Source organism: Apteryx rowi, unplaced genomic scaffold (assembly GCF_003343035.1).
Source record: "Apteryx rowi isolate R43461 unplaced genomic scaffold, aptRow1 scaffold_446, whole genome shotgun sequence".
NCBI lineage: Eukaryota > Metazoa > Chordata > Aves > Apterygiformes > Apterygidae > Apteryx > Apteryx rowi.
In genome coordinates, this window is record NW_020450701.1 from 516,106 (window position 1) to 531,806 (window position 15,701).

The following is a 15,701-nucleotide window of genomic DNA, read 5'->3' on the forward strand; positions in this document are numbered from 1 at the left end:
AGTTCTGGAAAATGAGCATAAAGCTCATGCTTCATGGCTGCTTGATTCTGATTGGTAAAAATCCCAAATAATTTTAAACAGCAATGTGAAAACTCTTTGACACTACAGTTATCACCCAACCAAAACCTCTCACCACAGCCCTTTTGTATCTTGTCCTTTTCTTCAAATTTGTCATCTGCCAGCCAGCCTTCCCCTTAGTTTTTGATGCCTGATCCCTTTTTTCAGTTGCTCCATGAGTTGAACTTCAGGTTATACAGTTACTATATTAGCTCCAGGAGAGCAACTGAACTTGTCTTCTCTGCTTTCTCATATTGTGGCCCACAGTTTCATCATTCTTTACTTGCTTAACCTTTATCAGGCTTTCACCTTCCAATACAAGCATAAATCTAGTGTTAACTTAAAATCCCAGCTTTAGCCAGCCTAATTTAACACTAAGATTAAAAAAAAAAAAAAAAAAAAAAAAGTCATTTACCATCATCATCTGGCATTCTTTGCCTCAAAGCCAGTCTAGACCCTCCTCCCTTTGCTTCCTTCACCTTTGCACTGACCTGAAACTACTGAACTTGCTCATGACTCAGCTGACATCCAGCAGCAGTTACATGCTTCCTTACAGCTGCCCTCCCTTTGGCATCCATGATACTGTTTGTTTTTTCCTCTCTTCCCCCCAACCCTCTCTGGTCCTTCAAAAGATCCTCAAACTCTTTCCTTCAGCTTTCTCTGCAAATACCATGTTCAGTTGTAGGTGAATCTTTGCCTCCTGGTTGCCTTTTTTTTTTTTTAATCCTGACAGTCTCATCTGCAAAAAATAAATACAGCTACAATCCACAATCCTGAGGTCAAAGTCAACATGACTCTAATAGACTGCATCTACCCCTGCTTTGCCAATAACCACTATGGACATGGGAGCTTTAGGGGAGATGTGTGCATTGAACATGAGGAACAGGAGGCAGCCTGAATAATGAGTACAGTTCTGGTCATTCCATACCAAAAAGTATGAGAACAACTAAAGAGAGGCACAGGCAGAGAAAAAGTAATGATTATACAGGAGTTCTTTGGTGTTTCCAGTGAACCAAAACTGAACAGCTGTTAAGACTCTTCCACTTAAGTAGTAAATGAGGTAGGTAGGGTATGAGATGATCATGGTCAAACTGTAAAAATCATTACTAAAATAGGGAGCATGCAACTGATGCACTAAGTAAGGCTTAAAGCAGAAATCTTGTTTTTAGATGTTTATAGTATTATTGCTGCTGAATGCTGGACACTGAAAGCAGGCATTCAGAAAGGAACAAGGCAGATAAATGGGTAATAGACACATAAATGGCTTTTAAAACAATGCTCTGGCTCACAGCATCAAGAATGCCTTAACCCATGCCTGCCCCAGGTTTGGGGAGGGAGGAGGGGAAGAGAAGACATGAACAGGGATGGGTCACATTATACCTGCTCTAAGAGTTACTGCTGGCCCCTGTCAAGGAGCAGTCAGCATGACCTGCACTCTCAGCCTTCTCTTCTCACCCAGCTTTACTCTGTAGTTTATAGTTTCATATTTACATTTTAATCCCTAAGAAGCATAACACAGTAATTTGGCTTTTATCTGTGCTGCAATACAGGGTTCATTTGAGTAGTGCCCCTACCATGCAAATACTTTTCTTTCTTCTACATTTTTTTTCCTTCCAACTTACTTTTTCACACTTTATTTGCCTACCAATGAGAAGACACATCTTAAAAAAAGATGTCACCAAAGTCTTCTGTCATTCACTCAATCCAAGGTAGCTAATCTTTCTGCCCACACTGAACACTGGGGCTTATTTCTTTGAACCAGAAGCATGAAAGGAAATTGTAAAACAAGTAGCTGTAGGTTAGACGGGGTTTGATTGCACTGATGAAAGAGTTCAAAAACTTTATTGACCTATAACCTGATTAGAATATGCCAGATGAGAACCAAATATTGTACAGAAAGTTGTACAGAGTTTTTTTACATAGAAAACTTTACATATCTGTACCATATACATTTTGTCCATCTGAAAAAAATTTCTACATCCATTGTAATACAGAATGCTTGACAATCTTGTCTTTAACCATCAGAGCACAATTCACAGTATGAGTACATTTCCAATAAATTTAACCATCCCCAAACCATGCCAGATTTGTTACTTCAATATATTCAACATTAAATTCTGTACATAAGAGTGAAATCTACATCAAACAAAAAATGTGTGACAACAGACACAACCTAGACTTGTTTGCAGTGATTCAAGTTCCAGTCCTTGAAGGATCCTTGAAGGATCATTTCAATGGCTCGTTATATTTAAAAGCCCTAAAACAAGTATATTACAGGTAGTTATGTCAGTTGTGATATTTCTATCTCTGTTCTTGACAAAAGTCAGCAACACTAACTTCTGGGCTACAACAAAACGAAACCGAAAAAAAAAATCACAACCCAAAAAAATAAACCCAAACTTCTAGTGCATTTGGTAAACAATAAAGTGTTATGGGTTTTCAGCAAATCAATAATACAGAAATAAAACAATTCAGGAAGAACTGTATAGTGTTAAAGAGTTTATATTACAGACCTGCATCTCTGTACATTTTTCACAGAAAGATGATTACCAATGTCTCAGACAGCCTGAGTGTGCAAAAATCTTTGAATATCAGACATAGTTGCTAAATATCTTTTACCATGAACAATAATTTCCATTTTCTTTTTACTATAAACATTTTATCCTTCAAAATACAGCTCTCCTGAGTTGTACTTCTTGCAGAAGCTCAAACCTTTACATATATAGTTCTTTGGGTACATTTTACTTTCACACCCACCATAAACATCTGTTGCTATACTGCTGTCTAGGACAGTAAAGGTATATTGCAGCCCATGCTGACACGAGGACTGTGCTAAAAACTGGCTCTATGCTCAGCAGGAGCCAGGTAAGAGAAACCGATAGAGATAATCCATCAGAAAATAAATGGACTGGAGTATTGCAAGCCTTAATTTCAGTTGTAAGCATCTGTACCGTTAACCCTTAGATACACACTGCCATACAAAGAAACCATTTTTATGGATATCCAGACAGAATGGCTCAGCTACCTGGTCCTTTTATTTAGCTGAGGAATACAAACTTTTAAACCGAGCAATACTCGGTCACTATCTGCTACTGCTTGCTTATTCCAGACTCTTGCTCTGGTGGTTGGGATATTTGAAAAACAACACCGATCCGGAGGAAAAACCTTCGCAGAACAGCTCTAAGTTCAGGAATAAGGTCAAACTGCATAATTTCACACAGCAGAGGATAGTAGAATGATGCATGAGCCTTGAACTGAGGAGGGAAGGGGGGGGGGAAAGGACAAGTTATTCATCATCAATATTATACATCATATATATCATGACCATTATGCACCAATATACCTTGCAAAGCCTGTTGTAAGCAAAGAATTTTAAATACTCTGCCAAGTCAATGTGAGAAACCCACAAAGTGATGAGCTGGAATAAGGCTGAGAGAGCTGTGACATATTCTGACAAATGCTCAGTAACTACGCACAGATCTTTGCTAATCCTTATTTTTCAAGGGAAAGAATTTTTCCTTTATCAGTTAAGTTTTATGTTGTAATTAGTCTCTTTCACTTAGTATCTCAGCAAAGTTTTGTTAGAAATAGAAGAAGATCTAAATATAGATGTTATTTACTGCAGAATTGCTCAACTGTTTTTACTTGGAGAAGGTCAATGTGAACTACATGTAGCATAGGAAGCACAGCAAAAGAAGCTATTTCCAAACATTTTGAATAAAGTATCAGCCATTAATCCTTTTCCTCAGCAGGAGAGATGTAAAAGCAACTTAATATTCTAAAGGACTTTAGCATCTTTAAAAATTACTGCTCTGTAGACAAAACAGTCTCTGTTGAAGGAGTCTACGTTGAAACTGCACCGGAGAGATACTGACAGTTGTTGTGCAGCACAAAAGTACTGTGCTAAAACAGCATGTATCTGAGAAAATTTTAAAGTTAAGTATACAACTGTATGCAAAAAACTAGTCTGGAACTATTTATTTCCTGAAACACTGTTTTAAATAGTTTTCCGAACAGTTACTTACCCTTTCATCACTTATCTTAAGGACTTTAGTCAAAAATAAGAGCAGTAGGTTAGTCCAGGCTTCCCGGTGACTTTCTGATGTAAGTGTAAGGAAATAACCCAGAGCCTCACTGCAGACACTAGAGAGAAAACACACAGAAACTATGCAACTAACATCTTATTTTGAGCTCTACTGCAGAGAATGAACTTCGGCTTTGTAACTATGCCACCAGTGTAAAGTGCTGGTGTAGAACAGCACCATTTTAAGAAAGCCTGATCAATAATAAAAAGCTGTGATTTTGCCCAACTCAAACCAAAGACCTAGGACTTCATTTTTAAATGTGCTTACAAAATGCAATTGCACCGTTTACACATATATTTCAAGTGTATCAAGTGCTCTCAGAGGGGTATTAAAATGCAAGTGGCAGAAGCATACATGGACTTAAACAGAAAAAACCTCCGCATGTTGATGTAACCAGGTAGTTTTTCAGCTCTGCTCCTCGATCTTTAAACCTTAACATACTTCCATTGTGTAACTACCATGGTTTTAAGCTCTCTTTTATTCCAACACTTGCTTGAAGGATTTTGTAAACTAAAAACATTCAAGTGAACCTTAGTATTCGCAGTAATGAATAACCAACATGCCAAAAGCTTGCATGTGCTCATCAGCTCCTGAAGGCCAGTGCTCATTTCTACAAACGAGAACAAACAGCATCAGTCCCCTAAAATATCTGAGGTTACTGAAAGAGAAAAGCAGGGTTTGGGTGATGGCTGCTTTTCTTTTTAAAGAACTCTAACAATCCCCCACCTACCCACATGCTACAAGAAAGAAGGAATAAAAGCGATAAAATTTGTTCTCTCATGTGCAAAGCATGTAAAGAGAACAAAAAGTAGAGACGGTGTAAGAGACTGGAGGCACAGTGCTCCCCACACAACAGAAAAACACCCAATATTAATTGTGACCACCACCATACTCTATTAGCTCTAGCTACTTTACTGAAAACGGAGACGGCCCATCCTCTTAGGTAAAAATAAGCATACTGTTTAATATCAGAGGTAACAGCAACAGTTTCAGCTACATGGGTCTTACTTTAGTAGTCTTTGCTGGACTTCCTCCCACGCGCTGGTACGGCTTTCGTCCATGTACATACGGAACAGGATGCGCAACCCACAGGCAAGGCTACTAGTCTCCTGCTTCAGGAGATTAGGCTTTGATTTGCCTTTGAAGCCTAGAGAAATGCAAAGTATCCATTCAGACTTTTTTTTTTAGTTGCATCTGAAATTCTTCCTTGCAGTCCCTTCCCACTCTATTTTCTGCGTGCAGACTGTTAGATGAACCACCTTCTACAATTTTTCGTGATACTTAGTGCAATGGAGCACTGCTAACATTTAGCCTATGGATATACACCATACGAGTGTGTTTGGCATCTATTTTTTGCAAGCTTCCAAGCAGATGTGAAACCTGTGCGTATGATACAGTGCAGTCCAACCATCTGAACAATGGATAAATCCACTCTACAAAGTCTTAAGCTTGGTTTTAATACGAACTTTTGATATCCTTGATAAATCTGTGCCTCGGTTTATGCAGCAGTAGAAGTAGAATAAAGCTGTAACTCATGCTGCTGGCTTGCAGAAAGCTTGAACCAATGAGAAAAAGTATTTGGTTTCTGACAGGTAACTTAAAACTTGTAGCTAACACATACATTACCATGGTATTCGTCGCAGCTATAATCAAGCCACACCACAGCCTCTCTCCTCACCCTCTGAACTCAGTACACAAGTTCAAAGGATAAACTACACCCATGGTCATCTTGATGCCTCTTCAAAATCCCAGATCAGCCAAGGTGCACAGATTGAAGGACTGCTGAGGTTGGAAAGTGAATATACATCTCAGAGGAAACAACCTCTTTTCAAAGAGATACTCCATATGGACAGTGTTAGCTATAGGTCTAGTCAGACAAGATCTTCAAGCAGTGGGGCTGCTTTACCAAGCACCACCTACACTTGAAAAACCTCAGTATTTGTTTGGTGCTTGTTAGAAGTATGAGGAGTGGGTGATTTTCCTTCTATCCAAGACGGACTTCTAGGTTACTCTTATTAGATGTTTCTGGTGCAATACAAGACACAACAGGTATTTCCAAAACTCAGTATCTCAGGTAGGGCTATACAAATAAAAGCTCATAGGACAGACACATAAACCCACCCCCTTTTTGAATGTCTGAGATTACAACTGAACGTAACTGAGGCTGATAATAGGACTTCACGCAGCTACAGGCTGCTGGCAAACTCTCTGAGATACCTGTCTGCATCTCACTGACAGCCTGGAGAAGAGCTAGGAACCACAGTTAGAACTGCTTGAACTGGTGAAGCTCCCAGGTTGCACTGCGCAGCCAAGAGGAACCAAAGGGGTCCCCCTCCTAGACACCTGCATGACTGAACCAGGCCTTGAGATGGAATGAGACTGCCAACAACGAGCGTTTGGTCTTCAATGACTGCACGTGAACTCTGGGCATGCAAATTCATCAGCATTCAAAGAAAGAAGCAATATCATTGCCCAAGGTAGGAAAAGGATAGGGAAAGTTTGGGTTTTGTTTTAACTATGTAAAAGGAAAAAAAAGTATTTTGCTTCTAATCTTTAGATGTAAGAGGCCAGTTTAAAAAAAAAAAAGTAAAATAAAATCTGTACAACACTTATTTACATTTCAAAAATTCATTACATCTACAATGTATTTCTAGAGGAAAACATTAAAATCATTCAGTGAAATTTACTGTGGGCTACAATCTTCTTTCCCAGAAGAGCACACATTATTAGTATCTTCTAGTCCTTTCTATATTTTCCAAGTTTCTTTGCTATATTTGCTGAATCGTGGAAGTGCTCTTTAACACATATATGTTTGTGTGAATTTATATGTATTGATAGAGAATGGTATCTTGATTTTCACATCAAGACCTTTTAGACTGCTGCTCAACAATCTTCATAATGTGATTACAGGAAGATACCCTTAGGTTTGTTTATTCATTTTCAACATAAAGACTACCTTTTTAGAACCCTTTCTACTAGTATTTAAAAAAAGATGATTTGGGTCATTTTAAATTTAGACATGAAGGGGAACTCCCTTGTTCAGAATTACGTGCTATTATAGTAGTTAGGTCACAGTTACTGTACGAATATATGACAAACCTTACTCCAGAGACTTAACATCCAAGCTGACAGGATAAGTGAGAGGGAGGCAGAGACAAGCAAACTTACGTGCCTAAATTTATAGGAAAAGTTAGGGGAATAGCGAGGAATAAAATTCTTAAACCCAAGTGCAGTCTTGCCAATGGATCATGCTGTTTCAATAATACAGCTATAGAGTAGACTGTTTTAGTGTTTGTTTTCAACAAAAACATCTAAGATGATATTTTTTCCAAAACTATTACTGTATGAACACATAGGATCATTAAACTGAAATTGCTAACAGAGCTCCACACCAGCAAAAAAACATAGTTAAATATTTATACGACCCCACTGAAATTAAGATGGTTTTGCATATGCATATATTCATGCACAAAACAGGTTGCTGCATATTCATGATATGTATTCACTGTTAAAATATTAATATTTCTGACTGGTGCAAGGAATAGATTAAATCACAGTGCTACAGAAATTTTCATTTTCCATCAGTTTCAGAAAACAGCATATATTTCACTCATACATTTGTATGTAACACAACCCCCCCCAAAAAAGGTTTTTGGGGTTGTATCTCTGCAACTTTTATGTATAGGACTCAGACCTATGGCCAGGGTTAGCTTGGCTGCAGTACATGTTGAAAGGTAAACCAGTGAAATCTTAAGTTTTTTTAAACGGAATAGATATTTGACCTGCACAGATGAGGTCTCCTCCCCACAGGGATCCCAGGGTTATAAAGTTACAGCCTGACATTCAATATCACATTCAGCAAAGTAATTTTTGATCTATTCTTGGGTCAATTCAAAGCACAGTAGCATGTTCTTGAAAAATATTTCTCTGAACTGACTGACCTACCTGCTTTCCAGAGAGCAGTTCTTTGCTCGTTGTTTGAATTGAATGCTTTAGCAAATCTGTGAGATTCCAGTAGACAATCAAGAAGTTTGAAAAGTTGCTGTGATGTTAAAAAACGGTACATCCCTTGATCTTGTGTATCCACATGAACATCAAAGTCTACTGCATCTCTCTATAAAAAGAGATTTCAACAGTCAGAATTCACAACTGCCTTCAGTAAGATAACGTGATAACTCAATCCTACCTTGTTTTCATCTGTAACTGTATTTAAACTTAAAGTTGTATTCAAAGCTGCATCCACATTGCAATTACAGAAATCTCTGAACAATACATGTTTAAACTGTCACAGTGTTCTGCCCCTGCATGGCAAATCCAATTTAATGTAAGATGTAGAAGATCTCAACAGCCTGCTGGAAATTCTCTAGCACTTCTAAAAATTGTAAATTGGAAAATGTTACAGGTGCTTATGAAATTTAATCTACTACAGAAAATCTGCAAAAAAGCGCCCACTGATAACCGTCACTTCTACTTACTTGTGCTGCTGCTAGATTCTCTGCATCTTCCTTTTTGCTAGTTGCTGGGAAGAATACAATATTGTCGATAGTCTGAATGAGTTCCAGCTGTACAACGCACTTGATCAGAAGAGCAGCAAATAATTTCTGCTCTGGAAATTCTTAAAGTGAACCAACAAACAAAAAAATCCCAAACAGAAAATTTCTTGTTAAATTAAAGAAATGTTATACTTTTCTTTTTAAACTCTTCTTAAATTTACCCCCAAAATAGCTCAGCTTCAGGCACATTCACAAACCAAATCTGAAATCCACCCATCTAAATTAGTCTTCTAAAAACAGGACTGATCACTATGTTAACAATTGGCAGATTAAAAAAAATATATATTTTTTTCTAACTTTAAATTCGCCTGCCATATACTGGACAAATATTTAGTGTTACATAAAAATCAGCTACATTAGCAACACTGCATTATAGCATCAATGCAACAGCAAGAACCAGAGGCTAAGAGACTGTCCGCAGGCAGGAGGTGGCTTAAGATAACACTGATTTCATCCATGCTTGTTTGTATTTGCAGCAAGTAGTAAAACCACCTAGCATTTTAGGTATCAACACATAAGTCTGCTAAAGTATCTTAAAGGTTTCATATACCCTCCTCCTCACATCAAGTCTAAATACAATTGTTTAGAACTAGCTTCTGTTGCATTCTGTACAAAAAGGACTTTGTTCTTAGGAAAAATAATTATTTGTTTATATAGCATTATAAGGAGAGTACTGTTTTGTATATTTTACTTTGGGTAAAAAACCTGTAAGTTAGCAGCTGAACTCCAGATTTTTAAAGCACAGGTCAAAAATGTGGACCCACAAGAGTCCAAAGGAATTCTTTTCATACTACATGGAGGCAAAAATTTAACCAGGGGAATTTTCTCCACATGATGTTCCTGAAGTTATGGCTGGGGATACGGCTAAAGACATCAAACATCTGCTAAGTAATACTCTTAACAGATATAAAATATCAAACCATTAAGAAACACTCACTTGCTGCTGGTCTGGTTTTACTCATTTCTTCACCTACTGTGGACCCTGCAGTGGGCTGATATGGACGTCCATCTGAAGGTCTAGGCTGAATAGAGTCATGGATATCTACTGACTTCTGTGAGAGAGTATCCTGAAAAGAAAGCCAAAAAAATTAACTTACAGAAAACTTCAGTAAGTTAATCTTAAATAATGTTGTGCTCTTCACAGCTTAGGACATTTGTCATTTCAACATTACAATCACTTTTTCATTCACTTTAGTGATACTTACATTAGCATTCAAGAACAACTTACTGAAGAAAAAATTGAAAACTTAACAAGCAATAAATACTCAATTACATAACAAAGTCAAAGAGTAGTGGTTTGGGGGGGTTTTGTATGACATCCAAGCATTTAACATGGACTGTGTCAAACAAAGGGTTATTCTAACTTTTAACAGATTAAGCGTATGAAGCTTGTTGCAACGTTCTGATACTGAGAACCGTGATATCTAAGTTTCCAATAGCTTAAGTGACTGTGAGAATTTGTACTCCATTTGTAATGGCTGAAGATGAACACATGGCTGTTGAATGACAACTCCAAACAACATGAGCTATTATCAAACTTTAATCTTTACTTGCCTTTACTCCCTCAAGGATTCTGAATTGCAAGCTCCTATTAATGCGCTTATAAGCACTACAGGAATTTACCACAGTAAAATGACTGGTGGGGAAGGGAGTGTGTGTGGAAGACAAGTGCTGCAGGAAAATTAAAATCAACTGTGATATCCACTGTTTTCATTTTGAAAAGCATTCATTGAAAGAGGCAGAAGTATTTCATGCAATTAATAAAGTGTTTTATCATTAACTACAAAGCAGTTATATATAGTAATTATTGTTCCTTTCAATAACACAGCCTTTCTGTTGACATTCGTTCCATAAATACAACTGGACTCTACATACCAATATGCAGCCCTATGTTGCTACTAAGATTTAAGTCGAAGCATACAGTTTCCATAAAGCACCTACCAACCTGTCATACCAGTGACCAGGCTTTTCAAACTTCTCTTTGCTAAGTATAAATATACTTTTAATAGATATTATGTCTATAGATATTATAAAGCTTCATTATTTGAACTATCTGAAGAAAAATTAGATGTAAATATCTAACATCTGAAAAAACTGTCTAACTAAAGAAAAGCATCCAAAATATATCTCCTTTAACACTATTTATTATACAAGTTCTGTTATCTTTGAAGTAAAATTGTAAAATGTCTTTTTATAGTGAAAGCAAAACAGATTTTTTTTTTGAAAATTTGCATGTTAAACTATTTCAAAGACAAAAAAATCTTTCAATTCATTCACATGATTAAAACATTTAATATATTTGCCATGTTTGCATGCTATTATATTCGACATAAATGGATCAGAGCTGTGGCCAACATATAGCTCAATACGTTAAACCACTAAAAATATATAATTGAGTCAAGATATAGCAAGCACATTCAGTCACCCTGATGTAAAACACCTGTATAATGAGCACTGGCCATCACAAATGTTCACATTCTGTCATAACTAAATTACGTTAACATTCCATAAAGATAAATGGAGGCAGTCAGTCTCTCTTAGTAGAAACGTTTTTGACCCTTATCATTGCACAATTTCTTACCAAATGCTTCATTAACCTATAAAGAACTTTACATAACAATCTTGGGAGAATATCCAAAAGCTAAACTAATTCTTACCAGCAGTCAAGCAGCTCTCACTTGCAGACAAATCCAAGGTTTACATCAGTTTATTCTATCAATGCTAAGAAATCTGATGGGTACACATATTTTCTGTTTTAAATTAATGTGTAAATGGTGGTTACCAGTGAAAATTCTAAAGAAAAAAGTCAATCGAATTCTGACAATCTCTCTACCTCCAACATTTTATCATCATGACATCAAAGAATATTAAAAAAAACAAAACCAAAAACAAAACACCACTCTAAATACAGTATTACCTTTGACAGAGACCCACCAGACACAGGACATTACCTAGAACATACACAGATGATGACTTACAGCCAACTTCTGCAAGCCTACTTCGAATGCTGCAAACATCACTTTGCTTTCTCAACTCCTTGGCAATTTTAATCATTAAATAGTACTTTATCTGGAAAAAACATTTCCATCTAAGTCAAAACTAAAATGTGGGCTTAAACTAAGCATATTTTCCATTTATTCCACATTACAACATATTTGTGCCAAACTCTTGCATGCTTTTAAACTATTTTTTTATTTCAACAGCTTACCAGTTTTTCTCTTCCATCAGAGGGAGATACAGGGCCAGCCTCCCCACTGTTTGGTCGCCAAGTCAAAAGCCTTGAAAACACAAAACCAGTACAAAATTAAGCAATTTGGAAATACAAATCAAAACAGATTATTGCATGACAAGCAGGCACTTTAATATGGTGTTTTTTGAAGTTAAATTAATGGAAGCCAAACATAAAAAGAAGTGATTTTAGATCCTTCATAAATTAATAAGCTAATTTCAGTTTTAAGGAGTAAAATATATATACATTTGTCCTTTTGCACATATTAAAAAATTAAATTTATTTTTTGAACTTCAGTATTTCTGCCAGTTGCCCTTGATGGACAGCTGGCTCTGTGGAGGTGGATTCATTTTCCTCTGAAACCTCAGAAATTGGGCTTTGGGCAGAATACTAGTACTTTAGTGCAATTAGCAGGTCTTTTTCTCTCACACTGCCTTAAACTTCATTTGGAATAAGGAATGAATCTCCCTAGGCTAAATAAGCGTGAACAGCTGGGGACATTTTGCCATCCTCTGTATTTGCAGTATGTTCCTGCTCTGTGGTTCCTCTGGGCATTTCCACTTAAAATTCATTGCTAGTATCAGGTGTCAAGCCAGTGGCAGCATTTCTGATCTGTTCCCTGTTCTTTTCTAGCACGTTGCTGTCTTGAGGATCTTTGCCTTCAGCACAAAAAATTCCTACATTAATTGTAACTATTAAGGCTGTCTATACCTGCCAAGAATTGAGGGGAACTGGATTAAATAACCTAAGTGGTCTCATCATCTCTGGTTCTGTCACATCCATTACTACAAAGTGAGATTGAAGTTATTCATCATTATTAAGATCTCAAACTCTTTAGCAGGCATTTATGAAATAAAGCCTCAGTCTGTGTGAGGTAATGCTTGAAGGACATTTGTGCCTGGGTGTCCTAAGTGAGATCTTTCCCATTGTGTTAAGGATCCTAAACTCACAGATCATTCATCTCTCAAGTCCATAAAACTAAAATAAGACAAATTGGAGAAAATGAAAAGAAAATCTAGAGGCATGTAACAAGATAACAAATAAAATAAAATGCCGGCATTAGAGCAAAGAATCAAACTGATTCTTGAAAGTTGTCAGGACACAAGGCTACCTTGAAGAAGCAGCTGCAGATTATTCTGGCTCAGAGGTTGTTAAAGCCACTTTAATGTATTTCATGCTATAAAATCATCTGCCACAGGAGGCACTGGGGATAATGAAGAAGCCAGCAAAGGCCATATTATTGTAATTTATGCAAGTCACCAAATCAAATCCTTGAAGCTCCCCAGGACAAGAGGGCATTCAACGCTGGCTTCCTCAGCACTAGCAAGCCAAGATTTTTTCTCACCAAGCTTCAAAAAGCTTCCAAAAAAGGTTATAAGATGAACAGAAATTAAACAAACAGAAGAATCACAGAAACTATTAAAATGAAAGTATCTAGATGATCTCCAGAGGTCCCTTCCAACCTCAGCCCTTCTGTGATTCTGTGATCTTCACCTTAGTGATTGTGTGGAAGCCTGACAGGAGTAGAGTTTGGGTTTTTTTAAACACATGATCCTTGTTGACGCTGCTAACTGAGTAACTATTCTAGTACAGAATTTTTCAGAGAAGGAAATAGTATTATTACATGGCTGTCTCTCTTTGCAAAAAGACGACTTGCCAAGAACAAGCAAAAGCTAGCACTGCAACTAAAGAACGACTGCAGGCAACATGAAGACCCTTATATTATAGGAGTATGTTACACAATACCTGGAACACGTTTTTTTTTATAAATGCTGACAAAAGAATAGATGTATTTGTACCTGATCAGATTAATAAAAGACTGGTTGCATACTCCGCGCGAGACAACTTAACACTGCAATCTCTCACCAAAGATTCATTGTATTTGACTATTTCAAGACAATTAGCAATAAAGCAGCTGCCTACAAAACCTTCATATATACCTCTGTACAGTTCATCTCTGCATTCACTCCAGTGGAACCACTGTGTCACTTCCAGATGTGGAAAAAGAAAGAAAAGGAGCATTTGCCTTCTACCCCAAGTGCTGGGGCAGCCTCCACATCAAACAGGGTATTACAACTGTGTTGTTAAAGTTAAGACTGAGACTGTGGGAAAAGCTCCACTGCAAAAGGAAGGATAATTCATGGACCGAGATACACAAATTTGCAGCGCAAGCCAAACCTGGAGTTATAGCAACAAGAACCAGATCCCATAAAAGGAAAGATAAAGGAACTATACATAGGGAGAAAGAAATATCCTCCTCTGTCTCAGAAACAGAAGGAAAAAATAAATACAAAGTCTCCATTAAAAATCTAAGTGGAAACCTGCATATTTGTGTTAACATAATTTCGTCTTACCCATCTAAAAAAAGCTTCAGCTTCAATAAAATACAGTCAAAGTCAAGAGACTGGTTTGAGCAGTTCTGTGTTGCCTAACAAATTTTCAGAAAAGAGGAAGCACACTTTCACTATGGGAAAGGAGACTGATTACATATGCTCAAGGAAATACTCATGGATATGAAACCTAAGAAAGATGTACTTTACCCTGGAAAAGTTAGGAATCTCTCAGAAATATAAGAATGGGAATAATATAATGGTGCAGGTTTTTTAAAAAGGCTTAGAAAGTTTTTTTTTTGTTTTTTTTTTTTTTTTTTTTTTTAAGAGAGAGGGAAAAGAAGAAGAGAAACTTATGGACGGAGCTAGATACGATCTCAAGAAGATTATCCTGCTTGAAAAGCAAAAGTGCCATAAACATAGGGAAAAATACACATTTTCAAAGCGGACAGAGCTAAAGACAATAACAGTGTTTTGAATTTGTCTACAGATTAAGATCTCCAAAACGCTGCTATAAAACGGTTTCTAATATTCAACTGTAAGAATACCCAGAAGCAAGACATTTTGAGTATGTGTGGAAACCAAAGCAAATGTTCTGCGAGCATTCACTTTAAAATCCGTCTAGACAAGGGACATAGTAAGTTAGGGCTAATTCAATTGAACTTTTACCTCCAGAGATTTGGTTTCAGATTTTACTTTTGACAATTACCAAAATGAACAAAAAATAGCTAGCTCCCAGGCTTTTCAGCTTTATTTTAGTGTTAATTTGGGGATTTAATTAATTCACATTCATCTATTCATGTATGTGGGGCTGTGACAAATGGATTAATTCATTTTAAAGACAGAGACACGAACGAGGCTCACTAACAATGAGATCTGACACAACATTAAACAGAAGGAAAGACTGACATGGAGAAGGTTCCTTTGGCTTCAGTTTTCTTCAGGTCTGAACTAGGTGATATCAGGAAGTAAAGGTGATTCACTTGTTAGTAGACACAGGATGACCATTAATGTCACAGTTCAACACTGAGACTGTCAGATTTCAAAACAGGCAGTGTTTTAACTTAGTGTAGGTGGGGTAGGGGAAAAGTTCTGCTCCTTGGTAATGTTATTTCTTGTTATCCTGCTCCATGACATGCATGCATAACACATTACTTAAAATAGTAGGGCTTTTTTCAAAGAAACTTATGGGTAGAGTTATGTTAAACACAAAGAGAAAGACAATTACAAAATACGGAAGAGCATCTTCAAAAAAAAATTTAGGATTTAAAGAAACATAGGATGGAAATTAATCATCAGCCACAGAGCCTTAAATTAATAATATTATTACAATATTTTAGCTCACATTTTGTGGAAAAATTAGATTGCTTCATGTGTATTTACAAACTACAAAGTCTATCAATGGCATTCTTCTGTTGAACAAGAAAATGACCAAAGATCAGATAGT

The 15,701-nt window shown here is 36.8% G+C and overlaps 1 protein-coding gene across 5 annotated transcripts in view; it reads right to left on the reverse strand.

Annotated features, from left to right (window-relative positions):
• Positions 1-1,880: 1,880 nt before the first annotated feature.
• Positions 1,881-15,701, reverse strand: part of ARFGEF1 (ADP ribosylation factor guanine nucleotide exchange factor 1) — a 99,728-nt gene continuing 85,907 nt past the window's right edge. For 2 of the 5 annotated variants that reach the window (XM_026077059.1, XM_026077058.1), the window contains 7 exons: positions 11,904-11,973; positions 9,633-9,762; positions 8,618-8,757; positions 8,088-8,256; positions 5,151-5,289; positions 4,083-4,200; positions 2,823-3,311 (listed from right to left, as the gene is read on the reverse strand). In XM_026077059.1, the coding sequence (XP_025932844.1) occupies positions 3,147-3,311; positions 4,083-4,200; positions 5,151-5,289; positions 8,088-8,256; positions 8,618-8,757; positions 9,633-9,762; positions 11,904-11,973 (931 nt within the window). In that variant the 3' untranslated portion in view covers positions 2,823-3,146. Of the gene's footprint in view, positions 3,312-4,082; positions 4,201-4,672; positions 4,753-5,150; positions 5,290-8,087; positions 8,257-8,617; positions 8,788-9,632; positions 9,763-11,903; positions 11,974-15,701 lie in introns of those variants that run through there. The other 3 variants (XM_026077057.1, XM_026077060.1, XM_026077062.1) reach the window with 3 other exon arrangements.